The 23,570-nt window shown below is 48.7% G+C and overlaps 1 protein-coding gene across 7 annotated transcripts in view; it reads left to right on the top strand.

Annotated features, from left to right (window-relative positions):
• The window catches only part of SGSM2 (small G protein signaling modulator 2), a 168,214-nt gene that overhangs the window by 112,651 nt on the left and 31,993 nt on the right, over positions 1–23,570 (top strand). For 4 of the 7 annotated variants that reach the window (XM_075904864.2, XM_089772156.1, XM_089772153.1 and 1 more), the window contains 9 exons: positions 2,804–2,928; positions 5,945–6,012; positions 9,418–9,581; positions 11,000–11,126; positions 12,262–12,396; positions 16,946–17,096; positions 20,378–20,442; positions 20,908–21,053; positions 23,091–23,219. In XM_075904864.2, the coding sequence (XP_075760979.2) occupies positions 2,804–2,928; positions 5,945–6,012; positions 9,418–9,581; positions 11,000–11,126; positions 12,262–12,396; positions 16,946–17,096; positions 20,378–20,442; positions 20,908–21,053; positions 23,091–23,219 (1,110 nt within the window). The remainder of the gene's footprint in view (positions 1–2,803; positions 2,929–5,944; positions 6,013–9,417; positions 9,582–10,999; positions 11,127–12,261; positions 12,397–16,945; positions 17,097–20,377; positions 20,443–20,907; positions 21,054–23,090; positions 23,220–23,570) is intronic. The other 3 variants (XM_089772152.1, XM_089772155.1, XM_089772154.1) reach the window with 3 other exon arrangements.

Genomic DNA, 23,570 nt, shown 5'->3' with positions numbered 1-23,570 from the left:
CTGACTCCTGAGCCGGTCCAACAGAAGATGGATACATCACCCAAAAGAGTCATGGAAGCTTCAGGGTTGCCGAATGCCATCCTATTGGTCTCAGCCTGAGTATTGGGAGCTCTGACTCCATACCCAGGCAAAGACCTCACCAGTGGTACCCCCCCCCACACCTGCCCCCACCTCCAGTTCAACTGCGAGAGCTACTGCCAACCAACAAATCAACCACACCAAAACAAAGAGAAAAGTCATCAAACTGGGATTAAAACTGGCTAATTGAAATGGGTTTATACCCCTGCCCATCAAACTGATCTCCTCCATGTTAAATGGACTGAAAGCAAGAGCCTTGCTAAGGATTCTCAGTGGTCTAGGGAGCATGGGGGGCTTTAAACTGGGAGTAAGGAGACCTGGGGAACTTGGCTCTGTCACTGACCTACTACCTTACTTTGGGTGAGTCACCTCACCTCTCTCCACCCCTGTTGCCCCGTTCACTGTTTTGTCTGTCTAGACTGTAGATTTTCTGGGGCAGGCACTGTCTCTCACTATGGCTTTGTCTACACTACGCACGTTTTGCAGAAGAGACAATGCAAATGAAGCGCTCATTAGCTTTTTCTCACATTTCATTTGCATAATCTCTTCCGATCCTTTTTGAGCAAGAAGTTTTTGCGCAAAAACAAGTAGTGTGGACGTGTCCGTTTGCAAGATCTTTATGCCTGTAAAATAGACGTATAAGGATGTTGTGCAAAAAGGGGTTTTTTGCACAAAACGAACACGTCCACACTACTTGTTTTTGCGCAAAAACCTCTTGTGCAAAAAGGATCGGAAGAGATTATGCAAATGAAGCGTGAGAAAATGCTGATGAGCTCTTCATTTGCATTGCCTCTTCCGCAAAAAAACGTAGTGTAGATATAGCCTATGTGTGTACAATACACATAACGGGGAGAGTGTCTCTTTCAACTACATCCAGTGGTGCAACTACAATATAATGAATGAGTTTGTGTTTAGGTAATGTAGTTAACAGTTTAGAAACTCATTCATGGCTACTTGTTGCAAAGCTCCATTCGCATGCCTCAGCCTCGAAAAGGCAGAAAGATGGATGGACGGACAGACATACACATGCTTTAGGAATAGTCGGGGGAGAGGGTTGATTGTTTTGCTCCTGTCCAACAAGGTTGTTGAACAGGGTTGAGATGTTTATTGCTGGTGGGTTTGGAGCTGTTATATCTGCCTCAGGATTGATGCTGTGAGCTAATAATGTCAAACACCCAGAAGACAGATTTGCGACTTGATCTTCTCTGCCAAGCAAGGAAAATGGCTTGAAAGACCGTCGTGAGTTTATAGAAAACTCTTGGCCCTGTCAAGAGCTTGAATTTATCACCGTTTCTGCAGCCTTAAATCCCTTCCCAGAGCTCCCACTCACTGGCAGCTTGCAGAGGAATAAATCGAGGTTGTCGTGAATTCGTGGGCATGATGGTAGCACATAGCAACCCCAGCTGACATTGGGGCCCGGTGCACTAGGGCTACGTCTACACAACATCTCTCTTCCGCAAAAGCCTATGCAAATGAAGCACGGATTAGCATAGTGCCACGCTTCATTTGCATTATTAATTAGGAGCTGGTTTTGTGCAAATCCCTCCTCTTGCGCAAGAGCTGTTTTTCCTGAAAAAATGAGGAAGCACGACTCTTGAGCAAGAGGGGGTTTTTGCAAAAAACCTCTTGTGCAAAAACGGCTCCTAATTAATTATGCAAATGAAGTGCGGTGATCTGCTAATCCGCGCTTCATTTGCATAGGCTTTGAAAGGAGCTCTCCAGCAGGGCTACTCAATACATGGCCTATGGGCCACATGCGCCCTGTGTGTTTGCGGCCCGCGGTGCGGTTTGGATTTATGGGGGGGCTCAACACATGGCCCGCGGGTGGTCTGCTGTTAATATGCGTTTTAGTAGTTACATTCCTGAACTGTCATTCTCATTAAAGTGCTGTCATATGGGGTAAATAGTGCATTTTAGTAATATCAGCAGAACTGACTTAAATGGGGCCTGCGTGTTGTGTAGTCTTGCCTTAATCTTTGTATTCATGCCCGTCAGAGTGAAAGAAGCCATTTGCATATATTTGCATGTATATGCAACTGCACTTAAGTTGTGGCTGTCTGCATGTGCTGTGAGCATCATCGTGGCCCTCGGAACTTCCAAAGCTGAGTAGCCCTGCTGTACAGCCTAAGCTGAGAGGCAGCTGGCTTTATAGCTCAAGCTGTAGAGGCTACACTAAGCTCCAGAGGTCCTAGCTTCATATCTACTTGGTGGCAGTTAAGCAAACTTGCTGGGAGAGACCGTCCCTGCCCTGAACAGCTTATGCTGCCCAAGAGGGGAAGGGATAAAAGCGGAAGCCCACAGAGGGGAGATGCTTTGGCCTGGGTAACACTGTTGGCAGAGCAGGGAGGGCTGTTTGTAGGCCCAGAGTGGATCTGAAAACACACTGGCTGTCATCTTTAAACCCCAGATTTCCAGAGGCATGGGGCTCCCATTGGCTGGCTTTGTGGGTGCTCAGGTACCCACAACCCCTCACTGTTAATGGAGGAGATGGGAGTTTGGAAGCCAGTTGGGTTTCCACAGTGGACGGGGACAGGACTAGCCAGCTGGCTACGGGCCTGAGTCCAAGTGCTCTTGGAAGGGGAGGATGCACTGAATAAGTGAGGCTCGTTGAGAGGATTCTTCAGGGTCAGCCTGCTCTCGGGGACCTCTCCTTAGGGCTGACATATTCCGCAGTCGTACACATCAGGATGTCCATGCGCTGGTCTTTGTGTATTGTTTGAAACAGAAGGACGACATGGAGGCAATTCCGGGCTATCTCTCCCTGCATCAGTCAGCAGAGAGCTTGACTTTGAAATGGACACCCAATCAGCTCATGAACGGCACCCTGAGGGACTCGGAGCTTGAGAAAAGGTAACACGTCCTTTGCAGAAGCACTTGCAGCATTTACGCTAGGTCTCCGGCTGGTAGACATGACGCAGCTAACCGTGATGGGAATAACAGGCAAGCCGGCCTGCTGTTGTGGGGGGTGGGAGAAAAGGGCAGTTGCCAAGAGGCATGGTGATTTAAAAGAGCCAGGGGCTATCACGGGTGGTGTGGCAGCCAGAGCCTCAGGTCCTTTAAATTGCCACTGAAGCGCCATGCGGCACACTCCGGGAAGTTCTCAGGGTTGGCCAGCACGGCATGCTCTGAGCAGTAGTGAGGGCTGGCTGCCCCAGGCCACACCCCTTTTGAGGGAGGCCCCGCCCCTTCCAGGAGTACTGCAGAAAGGGATCTAGGGGTCACAATGGACCACAAGCTAAATATGAGTCAACAGTGTGATGCTGTTGCAGAAAAAGCAAACATGATTCTAGGGTGCATTAACAGGAGAGTTGTGAGCAAGACACGAGAAGTCATTCTTCCGCTCTGCTCTGCACTGATTAGGCCTCAGCTGGAGTACTGTGTCCAGTTCTGGGCACCACATTTCAAGAAAGATGTGGAGAAATTGGAGAAGGTCCAGAGAAGAGAGACAAAAATGATTAAAGGTCTAGAAAACATGCCCTATAAGGGAAGACTGAAAGAATTGGGCTTGTTTAGTTTAGAAAAGAGAAGACCGAGAGGGGACATGATAGCAGTTTTCAAGTATCTAAAAGATTATTACAAGGAGGAGGGAGAAAAATTGTTCTCCTTGGACAATTATAATAGGAAAATTATAGTAGGACAAGAAGCAATGGACTTAGGCTATGTCTACACTTCCACCCTCTTTCGAGAGAGGGATGCAAATGTAGATTTTCGAAATTGCAAATGAAGCCGGGATTTAAATATCCCATGCTACAGTTGCATATTCATGTTATGGCACTATTTTGAAATAGTAGTATTTCGAAAAAAGAAACGCTGTCTAGATGCGGCTATTTTGAAAGAAAACCCTTCTTCCGAAATAACTGGTAAACCTCGTTATAGGAAGAATAAGGGTTATTTCGGAAGAAGGGTTTTCTTTTGAAATAACCGCGTCTAGACAGCGTTTCTTTTTTCGAAATAGCACTATTTCGAAATAGCGCCATAGCACGAATATGCAAATGAAGCACGGGACATTTAAATCCCGGCTTCATTTGCAATTTCGAATGTCTACATTTGCATCCCTCTCTCGAAAGAGGGTGCAAGTGTAGACAGACCCTTAAACTGTCGCAAGGGAGGTTTAGGTTGGACATTAGGAAAAACTTCCTACCTGTCAGGGTGGTTAAACACTGGAATCAATTGCCTAGGGAGGTTGTAGAATCCCCGTCACTGGAGATATTTAAGAGCAGTTTGGATCAACATCTCTCAAGGATGATCTAGTTGGTGCTTGCTCCTGCCGGGACCTGATGACCTCTCAAGGTTCCTTCCAGTTCTAGGAGTCTAGGATTCTATAATGCAGTGTGCTGTCTGCAGCAGCGTTTTAAACTGGAAGTGTGGCCACAGTAGGAGTACTGGGAGAGAGCTCTCCCGGCACTCTGTGTAAACCATCTCCACCAGGGGAGTAGCTAACAGCGTAGGAGCCTGTTTACACTGGTGCTTTACAGCACAGCTGTAACTGGCTGTGTTTGGGGGGAGGGAGGGTGTTTTCACACCTCTGTGCCGGTGTTGATTTAGCCCCAGAGAGGAGCCAATACCTGCTGCTTCAAAAGAAGGCGAAAACATCCCTGCAGTTATGATAGAATGTTCCCCTCTGGAAATATTTCTCTCTCACACCTGGGCTGTGTCTAGACTGGCAAGTTTTTCCGCAAAATCATCTGATTTTGCGGAACAACTTGCCAGCTGTCTATACTGGCCGCTTGAATTTTCGGAAAAGCACTGACGATCTCATGTAAAATCATCAGTGCTTTTCCGGAAACACTATGCTGCTCCCATTCGGGCAAAAGTCTTTTTTCGAAAGACTTTTGCGCAAAAGGGCCAGTGTAGACAGCATAGTACTGTTTTCCGCAAAAAAGCCCCGATGGCGAAAATGGCGATCGGGGCTTTTTTGCAGAAAAGCGCATCTAGATTGGCAGCAGATGCTTTTCCGCAAAAAGTGCTTTTGCGGAAAAGCATCCTGCCAATCTAGATGTGCTTTTCCGAAAATGCTTTTAACGGAAAACTTTTCCGTTAAACGCATTTTTGGAAAATCATGCCAGTCTAGACGTAGCCCTGATGATTAGGCTTCGGGGCATAAACCAACGTGAGGTTTCATATCCCTTCCCAGCTATTTTCATGGTTACTGTTTTGACTCAGGAGAGTCCTGCATTCGTTAGAAAGATCTAATCCTTCTTTGAGTCCCACTCTGCTCTGGATCTCTGTGATCCGTTTCTAGCCTGTGGAAAGGACAGTCCAGGGATTTCCCTACACCCTCCCATGGGGGTATATGCCCCCCCCCCGAATTTCCCCAACACCCCCCAGTTTTGTAAACTATGGTGCCATACAGCCCACTTTCACCCTCATGGTGTCACCCCTCATTGGCCCTGACACTCCCCCTTGTAAATTTGAACACCCCCCCCCCAATTCAATTCCTGGGGAGGCTACTGGGACAGTCCCAGTTGAGGGGAAGGATCTTGCTCCCATTGAATTGAATTGGCGCATGCGACACTGGGCCCCACTTGAGCCGACTCCTGTCACGCATAATTTGTGGCAAAATGGAACCCAGGTGTCCTGAATCCCGACCACAAATCTCCAGTGTCATGCTCTGGGCACTTGCCTCCTGTTGCTAGCCAGCGGATGAGTGCTGCATGGGAGGGGAGCGACTGTGAACCCGCCGGCTCCAGACACATAAGTGATACTCAGCTACTTCCTCTGCCTCTTACTTCCTCATAAATTCCACTTCACCGGCCAAGTTTTGTAAGCGGCTCTTAATTTATGGACGTGCTTGTGCTTTTACTGGGCAGTCTGGCTACTGATGATTAAAACATAACATCTCCTGGGTGTTTTTTCTTCCTTTTAGTGTGTACTGGGACTACGCCTTAATCGTGCCATTTAGTCAGATTGTCTGCATTCACTGCCATCAACAACGTAAGCATAAACTTGCGTATCCCCCGGGGTGCCACAAAGACTCGAGGGTCCGGTGTCTGCCTGTGAAATGCTCGTGATGTCTGTATTTTTTATTGTTGACTCTTTGGTGGTTTTTCTTCACTGAAAGAGCCAGCGAGCATGACTAGGACTAACGCTGTTTCCAGTGTCTCTTCGGGCTTGCTTTGGTCCTACGTCTTGATGGGACACCATCTGGATCTAAAAGCATGAGCCTCTACTTGAAAGGATCCTGCTGTGCCAGCCGAGGCTGTAGCAAGCTCAAACCTCTCCAGATACGGCCACACCATGGCGAGAAGCTGTGGGTGCTCAGTTGCTCTGAGAATCTGGCCTCAACTTTTTAATGGTTGTGGGTAATTTTAATGGGTGGAGGCCAAATAATTGTATTTCAAACAGTTACTAATATTTATGCAGAGTTGTTGTAGCCTTGTCGGTCTCAAGCTATTCGAGTAGGGTTGGGCAATAATTTTGGACCGGGGGCCACTTCAGACATTTTTTAAGTGGCCCAAAGCTGCCTGAAATGGGCGTGGCCTCAGGCGGAATGGGCGTGGCCTCAGGCGGAAGGGGCGTGGCCATGACACTTCCGTGCTTCCCCGCCCACAGATCCTGATTGGTCGAGAGTGGGGGAGCTGCAAAGTCATTGCCCCCGCCCGGAGAGAACGGCGAGCTGTTCTGAACAGCTGGTGGTTCCCTCTAGGTACCTGTGCCCCTGGCCCTGGGAGGAGACTTCACGTGCTTCCCCCTGCTGCCCCCAGGCCATTCAGGGCCTGGGGAGGGGGAGCATGGGAAGTCTCTCGCTCTCTGCCCTTGCCCTGCAAGGGAGCGCTGCGCTTAGAGTCAACTGCCAGCTGAGCGGCAGCAACTGGAGGTTGACTTTAAGTGCTTAGCCCCTTGCAGAGCCAGAGGAGACTTCACATGCTCCCCCCGCCCCCAAACCCTGATTGGCCTGGGGGCGGGGAACCACGAGCAGTCTCCTCCCGCCCTGCCAGGAGCGTGCGCACGCCGTGCACTCGTTGCAGGGCAGGGGCAGGGCGGTAGGAGACTTTGTGTGCTTCCCCCCGCCCCCAGGCCCTGAATGTCTTGGGGGGGAGGGAGTGGCAGGGCCTCCGTGGGCCAGATCAACTCACTTGGTGGGCCGGATCTGGCCCTCGGAGGCCCTTTTGCCCACCCCTGTATTGAGGAACAAGGTGGGAGAGGTGATACTTTTTATCAGCTCCACTTCTGTTGGTGAAAGAGTCCAGTGATTGGGTGCTCACCTAGGAGGTGGGGGAATCTTGGTTCAAATCCTGCTTCTGCCCATGAAACAAGGGATTTGCATGGGGATATCCTGGGAACTCCCCGTTCCACTGCCCTTGCTTTCTTTGGCGGACACTTGGTCTGACATTTCCAAAGGGGTCTGCATCTCCATTGGAAACATTGTATGGGTCCATAAGGGAAAAAAAGTCTTTATATTACATGGTAAAGACAAACTCATGCTGTTGTTCAGCTACACGGTTTTACTTGAGCCAAAGCCAAAGAAAAAAGCACAGAAAAAGGTATAACATCTATCGACTGGAAGGGCGAAATATTTCCCCACCTTTCCAGACCAAAACTGTTCTGAGCACATCATTGCATTATCGATTATATTTAGAATATTTCTGCCTACTTAGGGCAAAATCAGACTATGTTCCTGTGAGTTACGAGCCTTTTTGTGATTTGGGGGGGGGGGGGGGACAGTGGGAGGAAATTGGATGGAATGTCTAATACAGTTTAGCTATTGTGTGATATAGAAAAACTGCACCCCTGTTTGCTGCTACACCCATCCCTGTGGTGAGCACCAGATAAATGCCTGACGTGTGATTGCAATTAAATTAATATCTAAAGTGGGCCCAGGCTGTGTGAGTCGAGGTGCCTGTGGTAGCCCACAGTTGAAATTGCCAAAGTCAAGGCAGGCTGCAAAAAGGAAGAGCAGATTCTCCCAAACCAGGTGGTTAACACTGTAATTAGATTCAACAACCGGTCACCAGCTGTGCTCCTGATCCCACACTGGGTATCAAAAAGCCCAAAAAAGAAATCACACATCCCCCTTTCGCCCCCAGGCTGCCTTTTCCGGTCACAGGCTCCCAATCAGCACATAGGCTCAGTGCCATGAGAAGTGATTTAAAACTTCACTCGCTGTACAAAATGTTCTTTTGATCCCCAAAGGGCGAGCCACATTACCACCCCCATACTAGTCTTACCCCAAATACCATGCTGCCAGCCCTGCCTTTGGGGTCTCAAACTAAAGGGTTATTACAAAAGAAAGAAAAGAGACAAGAGTTGTCACATGGTCGGAGCAGTCAGATCCATGCAGGTTGGACCTCCCTTGTCCGGCACCCTTGGGACATGACCGGTCCCGAACGGGGGGATTTGCTGAACCAGGAGAGGTCCCTCTCCTCATGGCCTGCGTTGCTATGGCACCACCAGGCTAGGGCTCCAGCCTGGCCCTGCTGCTTGCCACAGCTCCCCGGGGCTCTCTAGCTGCCACCGGCCCGCTGTTGCTGGGGCCAGAGTGACACAGCCGGAGCTCCAGGGCCAGTGCTGTACAGCTGCCGCTCCATAGCTGGGTTGGAGCTCTGCAGCCACTTTGCTCCAGGACCAGGGCAAAGTCCTGCAAAGTCCCTCTGGAATATGTCCAGAAGTTGGATGGAGCTGTCAGTCCTTTGGTCAGAGCATCAGCTTGTAGAGAAGTTACTCCAGAGGTGAGGACTGAAGCCAAAATGGAGAAGGCGCAGCTGCCTTTTTATATCCTGCGCCATAGGGCCTGTTCATTCTTTGCCCCAAACACAAGCTCATATAGACATGGAAGAACTCTTGGACTAGTCCCCTGACCGCAGCCATGTCCCGCTGACTCATTGGCGTAACCTGTGGCGTCTCTCAATGGGTTGATTGCACCACTGATTGCCCTTGATGGGCCATTAAGCAGGCTGGATAGTGCTGATGTCAGTCTGTCTGGGGGTGTCACGCAGAAACACAGCCCAGGTCTGAGATATCAATATATCACTCCTATTTATAACTCCCAGTACAAAGCTCAAACATCCATACAAACAAGGTTATGCGTAGCAAAGCATACCTTTTCCCTGATACCTTACATGGCATATCTGGTAAGGTTTTGTAAAATTGGCATTAATAATATTATAAATGGTTTCCCATATTCCATGTAGACGTCATCTAAAAAAATGCCTGCCAAGGTTTCCATAACTCTTGCTCGCTGGGAAACATCTGGGAAATGTCATATCTGTCCGGTTAGCTGTCCTGTAGTGCCGTGTGATTCTGGGGTACAAACAGAATCCAGTTTGAAAGTCAGGTCCACTGATCCTGCTTGTAGGCTAACGAAAGGCAACCCAAGCTCACCGTGAGTTCTCTTTGCAGCAGAAAGAGGAGGGACGTTAGTACTGGTGAGCCAGGATGGGATCCAGAGACCTCCACTCCATTTCCCACAGGGCGGTCATCTCCTCGCTTTCCTCTCCTGCCTGGAAAATGGGCTTCTGCCACGAGGACAGCTAGAGCCCCCACTTTGGTCACAGCAGGGCAAGGTATGGTCCAGCTGAGAGGCAGGGATTTGAACTGTAATTTCTTCACAGAGCCACCGCATCCAGCACAATGCAGCCAGGGGGCCCTGGGAAGGACTGCAACGCAAATAATACACTCAGGACATGGGGAGGAACTTAAACGCAAAATAAACAACCCCACAGATTATCCCCTGAACAGTCTGGCTTGTTTATAAGGACACAGATTCTAGAGCAACCGGGTTATAGGTTCACCACTGACCCGCTGCAGTGGCACTTTAAAAAGGGGGCTGAAAATGACGCGGACAGGAGCATCCGCAGCCGAGGATATCGCCTAACTGGTAGACTCTTGCCGATCTGTGAAGGTTGTTAGGCTTTTACACGTCTTCCCGATAGCCTGACAAGGCTTTTCCCTGCTACCTTTAATGATCAGCTTCCCCTGGTTCTATATACGAGTGGCTCATGAGCTGCCCACTGGGTGGGAGGGGCTAGCTTTCAGCCCCTCCCCTTTTGCCAGAGGCCCCGCCCCTCTCACCTCTCCTCCCCCATAAATGCCTGCTGGCCACCTTGCCCCAGCCCCAGACCACCTGAGTGCCCCCAGCTTTCGCACCCCCAATCCCGGAGCACCAAGTGGTGCGAGCACCAGCCCGAGCCACCCTGAATCCTGGCTGCAGGTCAACCCCAGCCCAGCCTGGGTGATGGGGGAAGAGTGAGAACGGGAAGCAGGCAGGAGTCGGCCTGGAGGCAGCAGATGGAGGTGGGACCATACCAGCTGTTAGGAGAGGCTCAGTCTCCCCTGGCCTCGGATACCCACCTCCCATTGTGCCATATGCAGTAGGGTCATCATGGCTCTCATCCAAGACTTGGGTTTTTAAAGGCTATGGTGGAAGATCTGTGCCCCTTTCCTGTTCAGTTGGAATTGTCTACCCAGCTCCCTTTCAAACCCACCGCTGGCTAGGGCACGGGCCTGCAGCCCATGCTGGCCTGCTGCTGGCGAGCTCCGGTTAGCGCACAATGCTTCCTTCCTTCATCTAAGGCAGGGGTGGGGAAACTGAGCCCCGGGGGCCGGATGTGGATCTTGGATCCAGCCCTCCTCCCCCCCACACACCTGCGGAACTCCAGTCCCCCTGCTGCCTCCCTATGGGGCTGGAGCACACAAAATCTACTAGGCTGCCTCCTCCCCCCAGGCTCTAGTGTGTGAGGAGAATGTGGGGAGTGCCTTTCTCCTCATTTGGGGGCCAAAGTGAGGGTTTTTTTCCCCTGCTCCTCACTTGTGTGCAGCCCCCAACTGATTTTTCTGTGGGTGAGCAGCCCCCAGCGCAAAAAAGGTTCCCCACCCCGATCAAAGGGCTTGCAGAGCCATCTCCTGAGTGTTATTTTGACGCTGTTGTACTGCACTTCCTCGTCTCCTGGTAACTGTACCCACTGGGTCATTTTCGCTGTAGGGTAAAGTATTTCCCAAACTCCGGAAGAGAAATAACAACAAGTCAGTGGACCTGGAGGAAATGCCAGAGGAATCCGCTACGGACTACGTCTTCAGAATTATCTATCCAGGACACAGGCACGATAACAGTAAGTGGCTTCATTGAAAAAAACCTAAAGGGTTAGGCTGTGATCTGTGGGCGGAAGAGACCATGCAGGTTTTTCTCGTGGATATTTGCCATAGAGGAGTTCTGCCTTGTTAGGTAATCGTGGGCCATGCTGTAGTTTAAAACGGGTTTCCGGAAAGCTGCCTTACCCCAAACGGAAGTGGAGAGTCCTGCTCTTGGAGCGACCCAGCGTTCTCCAGTTAAACCCACTGCAAAACTTTCGCAGACGGTCGGACGGCGACTAAATGCAACAAAATCCCCATGGCTTAATCCAACAGCAATTCTGCCCCCCACATGCAGGGGATTTTTATTTCAGAGGCAGCTTACTAATAAGGTTGTTATGAAGAGGAGAAAAGATAAATCACAAAAAAAGAAGACCCCCCCCCCCCACCAAAAACCCCACCAGCCCTATTGGCCTGGCTTTCTCTACTGAAGTTTCACAACGAATGGAGGGTGGGGGGCAGAACCCACCATCAAACTTCTTCCTCTCATCAGTGAAACTGAACTCTGTGTCTACAAGGGATCTTGCACTCCGGTTCTCTCGCAGTAGGCTCATTGACATGGCCATTGGCGGAGAAGCCGGAAAGAGCAACATCTGGAGATGTTTAAATACGGCCCCCCAGTGTAAATAGGATTTGAACCCCACGTTCCTGTCCCATCTAGAAAGTGGCAAAACCCAATTAAACATTCGCCCCTCCTTCCCATTTGCCGCCCCAGCGAACTGGCCTTAAAGGGGCCACGCTCTAGGCTCAATCCAGCCTGTGAGGGAATGTCTAAACGCAGTAAAACACCCACAAGCTGCCCATGTCAAGCCGAGCCCGAGCTCTGGGACCCTCCTTGCGGGGTCCCAGAGCTCAGCAGGCAGTCTGCTCCCACCAGCTAGAGGCGCTGCGGACTTTGTGGGCAAGTGCTGCTGGTCATGTCTGATTGAAATCTGGCCCACGCCATGCACCCTTTGCTCCTTGAGAAACGTTTCTTTCCCGCCCAGACGCACGGGCCTTCACGGGGTCTCTCCCCAGCGCCGATGCCCCTGTCTGTGTTGAACGTGTCCTTTGAGACTTCTCGGAGAACCGAGTCCTGTCTTCTTATGCTCCTCTTTCACTATTTTCTTTGAGCAGTAACTATTAACTACCACCACTTAGCTGCCAGCCGCTCTGCCTCAGTCGATGACGACGAGGAGGAGGAAGACAGGCTCCACGCTATGCTCTCAATGATCTGCTCTCGGAACCTCACAGCTCCTAATAGGATGAAAGGTTTTTATCCGCCAACCCCCGACCCTGCCCCGTCCGTGTTCTGTGGCAGCATCGCCCCAGTGCTGCGTACAACAGTGTTGGCATTATGGCAAGGCAAACGTTTTTCATTCATGCCCGCCTGGAAGGCGCCCAAAAGCTGGGGGAGCAGGGTTAGCAGCACCTTCCCCTCTGGCTCTCAAGGTGAGATCCATCACAGTGAACCACAGATCTATCTTGCTTCCAGAACCTGCCTCCTCCAGGCTCCCCCTTAAACATTCTATGAGCTAGGTCACGATTCATGGCATGTGCTGTCACAGAGAAGTAAGCAGATAGAAGAGGCCCCTGCATTTTGCTGCGTGGGAGATGGGTGGGGGAAGGCATCGGTGGAGAGCCCTGTCCAACATAATGGGTAGTGAGAAAATAGATGCACCGAGTAAAGGGCGGGTACAGATCACACCTCCTCAGCTCGTGCAGGGAAAGAAGAATAAAGCTGTAACTTCTTAGGGTGTGTCTACACTTGCAGCCTAATTCGAACTAGGGCTGCAAATGTAGGCATTTGGAATTGCAAATCAAGCCTGGGATTTAAATATTCCGCACTTGATTTGCATGTTCCCGGCCGGGCGCCTTTTTTTTTTTTTTTTTTTTTTGAAATTTACAATCCCGGACTAACTGCCTGCATCTACATGCGGCAGGGAAACGGGCGTTCAAAATAAAGCCCTATTTCGAACTACCTGTTAAACTTCATTGCAGGAGGAATGAAGGACTTTATTTCGAATGCCTGTTTCCCTGCCTTGTGTAGACGCAGGCAGTTAGCCCGGGTTTGTAAATTTCAAAAATGGTGCCCGGCCGTGAACATGCAAATCAAGCACGGGATATTTAAATCCTGGGCTTGATTTGCAATTCCGAATGCCTACATTTCCAGCCCTAGTTCGAATTAGGCTGCAAGTGCAGACACACCCTTAGGGAACATCTGTACACCAGAAAAAGACCCCCAGCAGTGAGTCTCAGGGTCCCTATACAATCTACCCTTCCGTGCACATGGAGACTTGTACAGACCAAGCAGCTTTTCGCATGCAAATGCCCACCTGTCCACATACTCTGGATTCCTGTAGACTAGGCCCTGCTCCCATCAAAAAGCACTCACACCAGCAAAGTTTCATCCCAGCACAGAGGTGCTCCTCAGTAGATGATCAGGCCTCGATCAGGTTGTTCTGGAGATTTAGAATCCCTCCTGTCTTGAAGAAGGAAAGTGAGGGGCATCCGGCGGCCTTCGTCCGGCGGAGCAGAAAGCTGTCTGCTGGCCAGATGGAGCCCTAAGGCTGTAGAAATATAGCTGCATTGGCTCAAGAATAGAACAGAAGAGGAAAAAAAATATTTTCTTAGTTCTGCTCAATGCTCATGTTGCCTCTCTCATGTTCCCGATTGTCCCGGGACTGACCTTATTCAAGAGCAAAACCCCTCCTCCCTTCATTATAGTAGCTGTCCCGGTACTGTTTCCGTGCCTCCTAGCTGTGCTTGGAGCCATCATGTCTGCAGGTGCCATAGATTTAACACACTCTTCCTTTAGCAATAGAACCTCCTCCAGCTGTTGAGTGATATCAGGCATCTTGCTTTTCCTCCTTCCTCGGAGCTCTCACATGAGTTAAGTGCTGAGTGGACACCATTCCTGGCTTGGTGATGCCACCAATGGGAGCGAGCAGATAACTCCCTTGGGTCCATTCTACTCTGGACCTCTGCCATGATGCTATTTAGTTGTTATGTGGACCCCTGTCCACTGGGAACCTCACAGGTCACCAAAACTGTCATTAGATCTGACCGTGACCCAGCTGGGCTGGATTCATAGTCTATCAAAATGCTCTTGGTAGGGATGGAAGGAAAGAACAGCCCCAAAGATCTCCTCATCTTGTAGCAGGAAATATCTGTACAGCAGGTTTCTTATGCAGAAGGGACTTTGCAATGGCTTGTGGTAAAAGATCTGTCTGTGACATCGCATGCCTGCAAAAATGAGAGTAAAAATATAAGAGAAACTATTGCAACGTCCACTTTATTTGGTAGCTAGTCAGCTAATGGACATTTAAAGCCACCTTACTAGAGAGAGGCCCAGAAACACTTATTAAAAAGTAGTAAACAGCTTAATTAGGACCACCCACCATTTGACGAGTGATTCTTGAGGGAGCTAGGTTTGACTATCATTTGTCTACCCATCACTGCTCCCTTGACACAATGACAACACTGTTGTATCAGGTTTGCTAGTCATTTTGCTTTGAATTTTTGCAACATGCTTGACATTTTGCATGTGCCCAAAGTTGCAGATAAACAACAACAAAAATGAATGAAATGAAGATGCTGTTCACTCTAATTCTTCACTAATTCAGGTACCTTTCATCTGAATCCTTAGGTTCTGTGGGGTTCTCACCTTTTAAAAGTAGATGATTTCTTTAAAACCAAACAAAAACCCACCCACTTTTCTTGTCCTTGGAGGGGGAGGAAAAAAAATCTAAAAGGATTTGTTTGTCCAATGGTTTTTATTGGACCAAAAGCTGCAACATATACTGGGTCATTCAGCTCCTTCTTGAAGAATTAAGGTGAAGAGCATTTTTTCATTAAACTTTGTTTTGTGACGTGAAATATTTATGACTGCTTCCGCATGAGCCTGTGCTTTATATGTTAACGTAACATTCTATTATTTCCCTGCCGTTAAAATGCTTTATGCGACATTGATGGCTATATATTAAAAATGGAGTCCAATCTTCTAAAAAAAAAAGTTTTGTTCTCTGCAATGGCAGAATTTATGATACAGTTTGGAAATTCCTCCCCCATGCCAGGCACTTAACATAAGCATTTGAAAGCACGGCCAGAGAACTGGAATTGCTTGCATGTGTTAATGCAGTGAATGACGTTTTTTACTATGTCTTTTGCCTTAATTTAAATCCAAGGTGAGCTGAAAGGCCAGTTATTTATGAAAAGCGCCAGCAGTGATAGGTTAAGAACATGGGCCATCGTTTTCAAAAGCTACTCACAATTTTGGGGTTCTCAGGTTGAGATGCCTTTAAAGGGGGACCCTGCTTTTCAGAAGCATCCACCCTCTGAAAATCAGCCCTCTACGGTTTGGAATTGGGCACCCAAAATCTCTAGCTGCTTCTGTAAATGTTGTAAGTGCTGCTCCTGCAACTTGTTTCCACGTGCAGAGAGATTTCAGACACATGGACGTTGCATGAGTCAGAGCCTTAGAATCTAGTTTGTCCACTTGGGGATGATCCAGTGGAGGACCATGGGGCGCCCAGAGAGGCAATAGTGATTTTGTGAAATGTTCCAGCACCCTACGTTTAAATGCACACGGAAAATGCCTTTAGGGGTGACGTGTTACCTTGGTGCTCATGTTGGTTTCATAAACCAGGCTTTGGCGGAGGCCACTTTAAAAACCAAAAATGCTCAAGAGACTGGGAAGAGAGGTTGCATTGTGAAGATGGGTCAATAGCACCATTCTCCCGGCAAAGCATTTTACTCCCAGGAGTATCTGAAAATCAGTGGAACCTGGTGCTGGAGTAACTTTGTACCTCTGTGAGTAACCGTGGAAAGGTCAGAGCCCAAATGGCTGCGTCCAGAATGGAGATGTTTATTCGGTCTCCTTTTGAGAGAGAGCCTGTTGTTGCTCTGCAATTAAACACACAAGACGTTCTACTGCAGCTCAGCCAGAAGTGACGGGCTCAGTGAAAGAAGGGCTTGCGGTCAGATTAGATGACCATAATGGGTCCTTTGGGCTTTAACATCTATTCCTGCCGCGTAAGATTAAAATCAGCTCCTCTCTTCGGAAAGCAGATTCGCAGCCTATCTCACCCCCTGTGTTCGGAACAGGCAGGGTGCGGGGCCACCACATGGTTCTCTAGGGTATGTCTACACTTGCACCCTCTTTCGAGAGAGGGATGCAAATGCAGATGGGCGAAATTTGAATTTCCGGTGCTTCATTTGCATATTTGCGTTATGGCGCTATTTTGAAATAACAAACACTGTATAGATGCAGTTATTTTGAAAGAAAACCCTTCTTCTGAAATAACTGGTAAACCTCAGTGTAGGAGGAATAAGGGTTATTTCCGAAGGAGGGTTTTCTTTTGAAATAACCGCGTCTACACAGTGTTTGTTATTTCGAAATAGCGCCATAAGGCGAATATGCAAATGAAGCACGGGAAATACAAATCCACGCTTCATTTGCAATTTCGCTCCGCTGCGTTTGCATCCCTCTCTCGAAAGGGGGTGCAAGTGTAGACACCCTTGGGAAGCTGTGGAATCCCCATCACAGAGGTTTTAATGCTGCCTCGGCCCAAGGGGGCTGCTCGGGGTGACCTCTTGCAGTCCCTTGCAGCTGTCCATTTGTGGGATTCTGTGAAAAACTGAGCATACAGAGGACTCGGCTGGTTTAGAGGCGTTAGAGCAGACAGTAATATTTTAGGGTGGGTCGTTCTGTCCCTTACTGTCATAAAGGGAAGAGCCTGCAGCAAAGCAAAGCACCTGACATCAGAGGGCAGGGGCAGACAAACATTTATGCCCATGGGTTTTTCCCCACTTTCCCCAGACTCCGGCGACATGATAGAGATGCAGGGATTCGGTGCGAGCTTGTTGTCCTGGCAGCTGGAGCACTGCAGCCAAGGGTCCTCGTGCCTCTCCTGTTCGACGGGCAGCTCTCCCTATGACCTCCCCAGCTGCTGCAACTGCATTCACGACAGGTAAACGTGCTGGGCACGGGGAGCTGGCCTGGCTCTATCGGCAGAAAGCCACAGTGGCGGGGGAGAGTTCTGGGCTCGTTGCCTCTGGACCGCTTTGTGCATCGTACACACAAACGCCTGAATCCGGCCCCCTTTTAAAAGCCACGGGGGACTCGCTAGTAGCAACATCCGAGGCTGAGGTAAAAAAATTCTTGCAGGCGTAACTCCCAATTTCAATAGGGCCCTCGGCATCTAGGAGCCTCCGTTGCAGTGAAAATCAATGGGACATAGGCGCCTAAATTCCTAGCTCACCTTTGACATTGGGAGTTCGGCTCCTAAACCCCACTGGCCCTTTTCAAAATGGTCTTCAAAAGGTTTCTTCCGCAGGCCGAGGAGAAATCATCAGTGTTGCTGTGGCACCTGTGTAGTCAGCGGTGCGCTAACTCCGCCCCACAAGGCAAGGCTTTGCCTGTGGAGAAATCACCCCATAGACCTTTGCTCCAAGCAGCAATGGCCAGTATTATGGGGAGATGCTTCAGGACTCCCAGGCAAATCCGGTACAGGCTACAAGGAGCACACTGTGCCTGGGCCAGCATGTTCCTATGAGAGTGCTAGAGCCTCCCAAGGACAAGAGAGAAAGCCGCCTCCTTGTCCGCAGGACAGCCTTTGCTTGCCTGTCTGTGGTATAGCCCCCACTGCCAGAGCGTGCTTAGAAGGGCCTCCCACTCATAATGTGAGAAGCAGCCTTCCCCCTACTTTGTCTCCCACCACTTCTTTTACAATGCCCTCTGCCTAGGCTAATTGGTGGTTACATTTGTCTGAGGTACTTTGTACCATCCATGGGACAGAGTGGAAGGAGGGTCCAGTGGTTAGGGAGCTAGCCAGCTTCTTGGGAGACCTGAATCCAGTTCTCTGGTTTCCTCTCCCTACCTTCAGAGCTGTGATGGCCGAGTGGTTAAGGTGTTAGGGTTAGGGTCATATCCTCCTCACAGCGAGGCCTGTGTTTAGTTCTGGGCACCACATTTCACGAAAGATGTGGAGAAATTGGAAAGGAGTGATAAAAATGATTAAAGGTCTAGAAAATATGTTCTGCGAGGGAAGACTGAAAGAACTGGGTTTGTTTAGCTTGGAAAAGAGAAGACTGAGAGAGGACATGATAACGGTTTTCAAGTACCTAAAAGGGTGTTACAAGGAGGAGGGAGAAGAATTGTTCTCCTTGGCTTCTGATGACAGGACGAGAAGCAATGGGCTTAAACTGCAGGGAGGTTTAGGTTGGAAAAACTTCCTAATTGTCAGGGTAGTTAAACATTGGAATAAGTTGCCTAAGGAGGTTGTGGAATCTCCATCTCTGGAGATATTTAAGAGCTGGTTGGAGAGACATCTATCAGGGATGATCTAGACTAGGGGTGGGGAACCTTTCAGAAGTGGCGTGCCAAGATTGATCTTACTCACTTCTATTTACAGATCTGCATGCCTCCAGACGGAGTCCTTGGGGGTGCAAATCCCCGAAGGGCCCTGAGCCCTCACCTGTGTCCTGCGTGAGCAGGGTCCTCAGCCCCAGGGCTGTTGCATGGTGTGGCGCAGCCTAACCTGCTGCTTGGGACGGGGGAGGGTGCTGGCTGCTTGCGCCCCACGAGAACCCATCCCACCCGTCTGGGCCCCGCACAGCTCAATCTGCAGCTGCCCCGCGGGAGTAATCAAGGCAGATGCCCAGCGGCAGGCGGGACTTTTCCATGGATGAGGGTGGGGCGGCACTCCTCCACGTGTAGCTCTGAGACCGGCACTGAGCGGGAGGGAGGAGGAGTTTGCTTTCTTCACCTCCCTGCCTGCCCCCCGGAGCTGGTGCTGCAGCCTCACAGCTGCGCACCGGCCTCGAGGCTCCAGTGGCAGCACGGGCTCCCCACATGCCGACCCCTGATCTAGATGGTGCTTGGTCCTGCTGTGAGGGCAGGCAACTGGACTTGATGTCTTCTCAAGGTCCTTTCCAGTTCCAGTATTCTATGACCTCTCAGCCACGTTGGAAGACTGTTTGCATTAGAAGCTCGTGAGGCACTCTGACCCTATAGCAATGGGGCCATACGGAGACCTGGGTTCTGATTGTCCTCGCAATAAATTGGTTTTACATCAGTGGACACAAAAGGAGAATCAGGCCTTTTTGTCTATTATGGAGCCTCGTGTATAGTGCTCTATAAATTCTCAGTAGAAGCCAGGGAATGCCGTTTTCATTTAGTGCATGTTCTCCAAGGACAGCGATTCATCGATTGCAGTGCTGTGCCCAGTCTAGTCGTTTAGCTTGTACTGCTCCCTTTGGGAGGTTCCTTGACACGCTTGTAGATTTGCACGGTGGGAAGGACTGGTATCTAGTAGAGCTTGGGCATTTTTTTTTTTTTGCCTATTATTTGTTTGCTAGGAATGTTCCCCATTGCAATGCCCCCAGGAAGTTTTGTTTTCAAAAACTCCTTTAGTGACAATTTTGGTTTTTAAAACTGAACATTGTTCAGTGTCATTTTTATTTTTATTGAATAACTTGCTCATTTCAATCAATCAAAAAACCTCCAGTTCTTATGTCTCATGTCCAGTTAAATCAGTGGCGGAATTTTATGGGAATAGACAAACCAGCAATCCTGTGAAGGATGCTTACATCTCTATGGGTGTGTCTACACAGCAGGGCTTCACTCGAAATAAGCTACGCAAATAGAGCTATGTCAGTGGGAGTGTCTACAAAGCACTTATTTCAAAACAGAGCACTCTTCCTCCAACTTCCCTTACTCCTCGTACAATGAGGATTACAGGAGTCGGAGTAAGAAGTCCTCCAGCTTGACAGTATTTTGATATTATTTCGAAATAACTGTAGACGCGGACTAAGTTATTTCGAAATAACGCTAGTTATTTCGAATAATGTTGCTTTGTAGTGTTGTTGCTGTGTAATGTTGCTGTGTACCACATTTTATTAATGGCAATGTTGTTGTAGCCGTGATGGTCTCAGGATATGAAAGAGACAAAATAGGTGAGGTCATATCTTTGATTGAGCCAACTTCTGTTGTTGAAGGTGCTAAGCTACACAGAGCTCTTCATCAATCCACCTGTCACTGTGGTACTGAGTTATCTAACCAGCCATTTGGCCAAGGATAGCATCCCAGGCAACAAAATAATTTTAAACTCTAAAGACCTTTTTCCTATTGGATTTTTTAAACCAAATCTGTCTTGGTTGGCTTTGGGAAGGGAGCATGGTCTGAAGCTCATTTGGGATCAGGGATGTGTTTCAAGTGGAACTAATCCTTTTTTTAAATGTTGCCTTACAGAACCCCATTAAAGATGCTGTGTGAAAGCATGAAGAGACAGATTGTTTCCAGAGCATTTTATGGATGTAAGTGAGGCTGCTTTCCAAACGGGACAATGCATGTGACTTCCGCTGGGTCATCCACTTGTTTGCGCTTAGAAGGGCTGCACAATTAGGCCACTGGCCATGTTTAGGTTAGAGGGGATCCAAGCCCAATTATAGGGGGAGACATTTGAAAGCCAAGTCCTGGTGCACATTTTGAAGGGTTGCCTTTCTCTTTATAACGAGCCAGAGCAACTTAGGACTTTAGAACGTTCATGCTCATGCCCCAGGTCTCCTGGCTGGGTAGTGCCAGGGACGCGACGGCCAGCAACCGTGGAGGAGGGATGATTACAGCTCAGCAGGGTGCTGTGTGCTTTCTCTAGTGCACGTAGAGACGAACGTTTTGCTTCCAGCTTAAACTGCGCAGCTCCAGCTTCAAAAGGAGCTGCTGGCACCCTCTTTGGGACCTGCTCGCTTATATGAGACCCTGCCTCCCTACCCCCTCTGCAGGGCTTGCCTACTGCCGCCACTTGTCCACCGTGAGAACGCATCTGTCCGCCCTCGTGAACCACTCAATTGTCCCGCCTGACAAACCTTCCAGCGCAGCTGGAGGCCTGACAAAAGAGGTCTGGAGTAAATATCAAAAGGACAAAAAGGTAACGGACACAAACCCTACCCCCCAGTTCTTCAAGGGGAAAAGTCAGTCTCCCACTCACACGCTGCTCTAGGGGTTATGGCTTTTATCAGTGTCACTCCCCAATTCCGCTATCAGTATTTCTAAGGGTATGTCTACACTACATGGCTCCGTCGACAGAGCCATGTAGATGAGCTTTGTAGACATAGCAAAATGAAGCAGAGATTTAAATAATCACCACTTCATTTACATCAAAATGGCTGCCACGCTGTGCCAATCAGCTGTTTGGCGGCACTGCACGGTAGACTAGACACTCGGTGGTCGACATCAAAAGCCTTTGTCGACCACCCTGGTAAACATTATCCCACGAGGCATAACAGGACGGTCGACAAAGGCTTTTGATGTCGACCGCCGAGCGTCCAGACTACCTCACTCTGCCGCCAAACAGCTGATCAACCATTTTGATGTAAATGAAATGGTGATTATTTAAATCACCGCTTCATTTTGCTAGGTCTACAAAGCTCATCTACATGGCTCCGTCAATGAAGCCATGTAGTGTAGACATACCCTAAGAGTCTTTCCCAATGTCCATTGTTGCTTCTAAGATGGGACATGAATGGGCCAGCTTTGTTCTAATATTTCTGCAAACTCGATTCTGACTTACACTAAGGCCCCTGTGCAGTATCAGAGTGGCAGAAAGTTGATGTAAATTACAATTTCACTTACCTTAAAGCTGCTTTTCACTCCCCGAGTGGCATAAAAGTATAAGGGCTAGGCTACATATGGAATTGTTCCTGATTAACTCCATGTGTGGACACACCTAACTATTCCAGAATAAGAGCGCCTTCATGCTGTTTGGCTTGACGCAAAAAGTGGGTTAAGCTAAGACTCCAGAATAAAGGAGTCCAAATGTAGGGTTAATCAAGAATGATGCCATGTGTGGACAACATCCAGATGAGACTCAGCCCGATTGGATGAAGGAGATTTTGGAAACTAGGACAATCTTGGGGAACACATACTTCTACAGAGCTTCTTGACCTGCCATTTTAGACATTTAAAGTGATTTTTTAAAAAATCTGGATGAGCCACTTCTTGATTTTGGGCAGCAGTGATGAGAAGACTTGCAAATTTTGGAGCTTGAAAACCTTTGGTAGAAGCCACAGTGAATTAGATTTTCTGTGTACTCTTTGAAGCAAATTTAGCACCATTAAAATAGCCAACCCGTGGAACTCCTTGCCAGAGGATATTGTGAAGACCAAGACTATAACAGGGTTCAAAAAAGAACTAGATAAATTCATGGAGGTTAGGTCCATCAATGTCTATTAGCCAGGATGAGCAGGAATGGTGTCCCGAGCCTCTGTTTGTCAGAGGCTGGAAATGGGTGACAGGGGAGGCATTGGCCACTGTCGGCAGACAGGATACTGGACTAGATGGACCTTTGGTCTGACCCAGTGTGGCCATCCTTATGTTCTTAAGTCCCTGCCAGCTTTAAGGACTGGAGTCCTCTATCTAAAGTACAGATGTGGCACAAGCAATATCAGGGCAAACATCCAAGTGCTTCCTGTTCAGTCTACCCCTCTGCCAAGCACATGCTTCATAAGCACTTTCCTGAATAGGGACAGGGTTAAACATGTACGTAAGTGCTTTCTTAAATCAGGGTCGATCTATGGATTCTCACTGTGTGAATTCCCTTGCGGTGGAAGAGACGTTTATTCTTTATGTGTGATCCTTTGCATCTCTGGTGACAGCAAGAGTATAATTGAGCATCTACGGAGTGGTGGATTTCATGATGGATACCAGTGCAGTGGGAACTGACCCATTTATATACGCCACTGAACCTCCATCAGACAGTAACAGCTTAAGATGATTACCATATCGGGCCAGATTGGAACCAATAGTCTAGACATAAAAATACCCCTTCTGTAATTGCCAACCTTTTTAAGGGGTCTACTGGGTGTCTTTTCCTTTAGCTTTATACTGTCAAGTAACTGTATTGCTTTGATGTAAACGCAGTAGCAAGGCGCATTAATTTTCCCTCCCTCTTTCCTGACTCCTTTAGAATTACAAGGAGCTAGAGTTACTCAGACGCGTGTACTATGGAGGAGTGCAGCACGAGATTCGAAAGGAAGTGTGGCCCTTTTTACTCGGGCACTACAAATTTGGCATGACCAAAAAAGAAATGGATCGGGTAAGTGACAGCTTCTGAGCTGTACATGGGATGTTGAATTCTAGAAGACAATGGAGGTGTAATACCTAGTAAATGTTAAGAAATGTGCTCCGAGGATATGGTCTTTAGAGGGACCAAAACCTGTATTTGGGGGTTTCTCCTGTCTAGTGCAGTGTTTCTCAACCAGTGGTACGAGTACCCTTAGGGGTACTCGAGAGAAGTCTGGGGGGTACGTCAACACGACTGAAATTTGAAGAAAACTGAATTTTTGTGTTAAGTTTTACAGCGCTTTATTATTTTTGTACTTTTTACGCCCAAAAATTTCATTGCCCGCCCGGCTACGATTAAGTCGTTTAAACAAATGTGTTGCAA

This window comes from Pelodiscus sinensis, chromosome 21, assembly GCF_052426305.1.
Source record: "Pelodiscus sinensis isolate ZL-2025 chromosome 21, ASM5242630v1, whole genome shotgun sequence".
NCBI classification, from domain to species: domain Eukaryota; kingdom Metazoa; phylum Chordata; order Testudines; family Trionychidae; genus Pelodiscus; species Pelodiscus sinensis.
The sequence above is the reverse complement of the archived record's forward strand: the minus strand, read 5'-3'. Positions and strand labels throughout refer to the sequence as shown.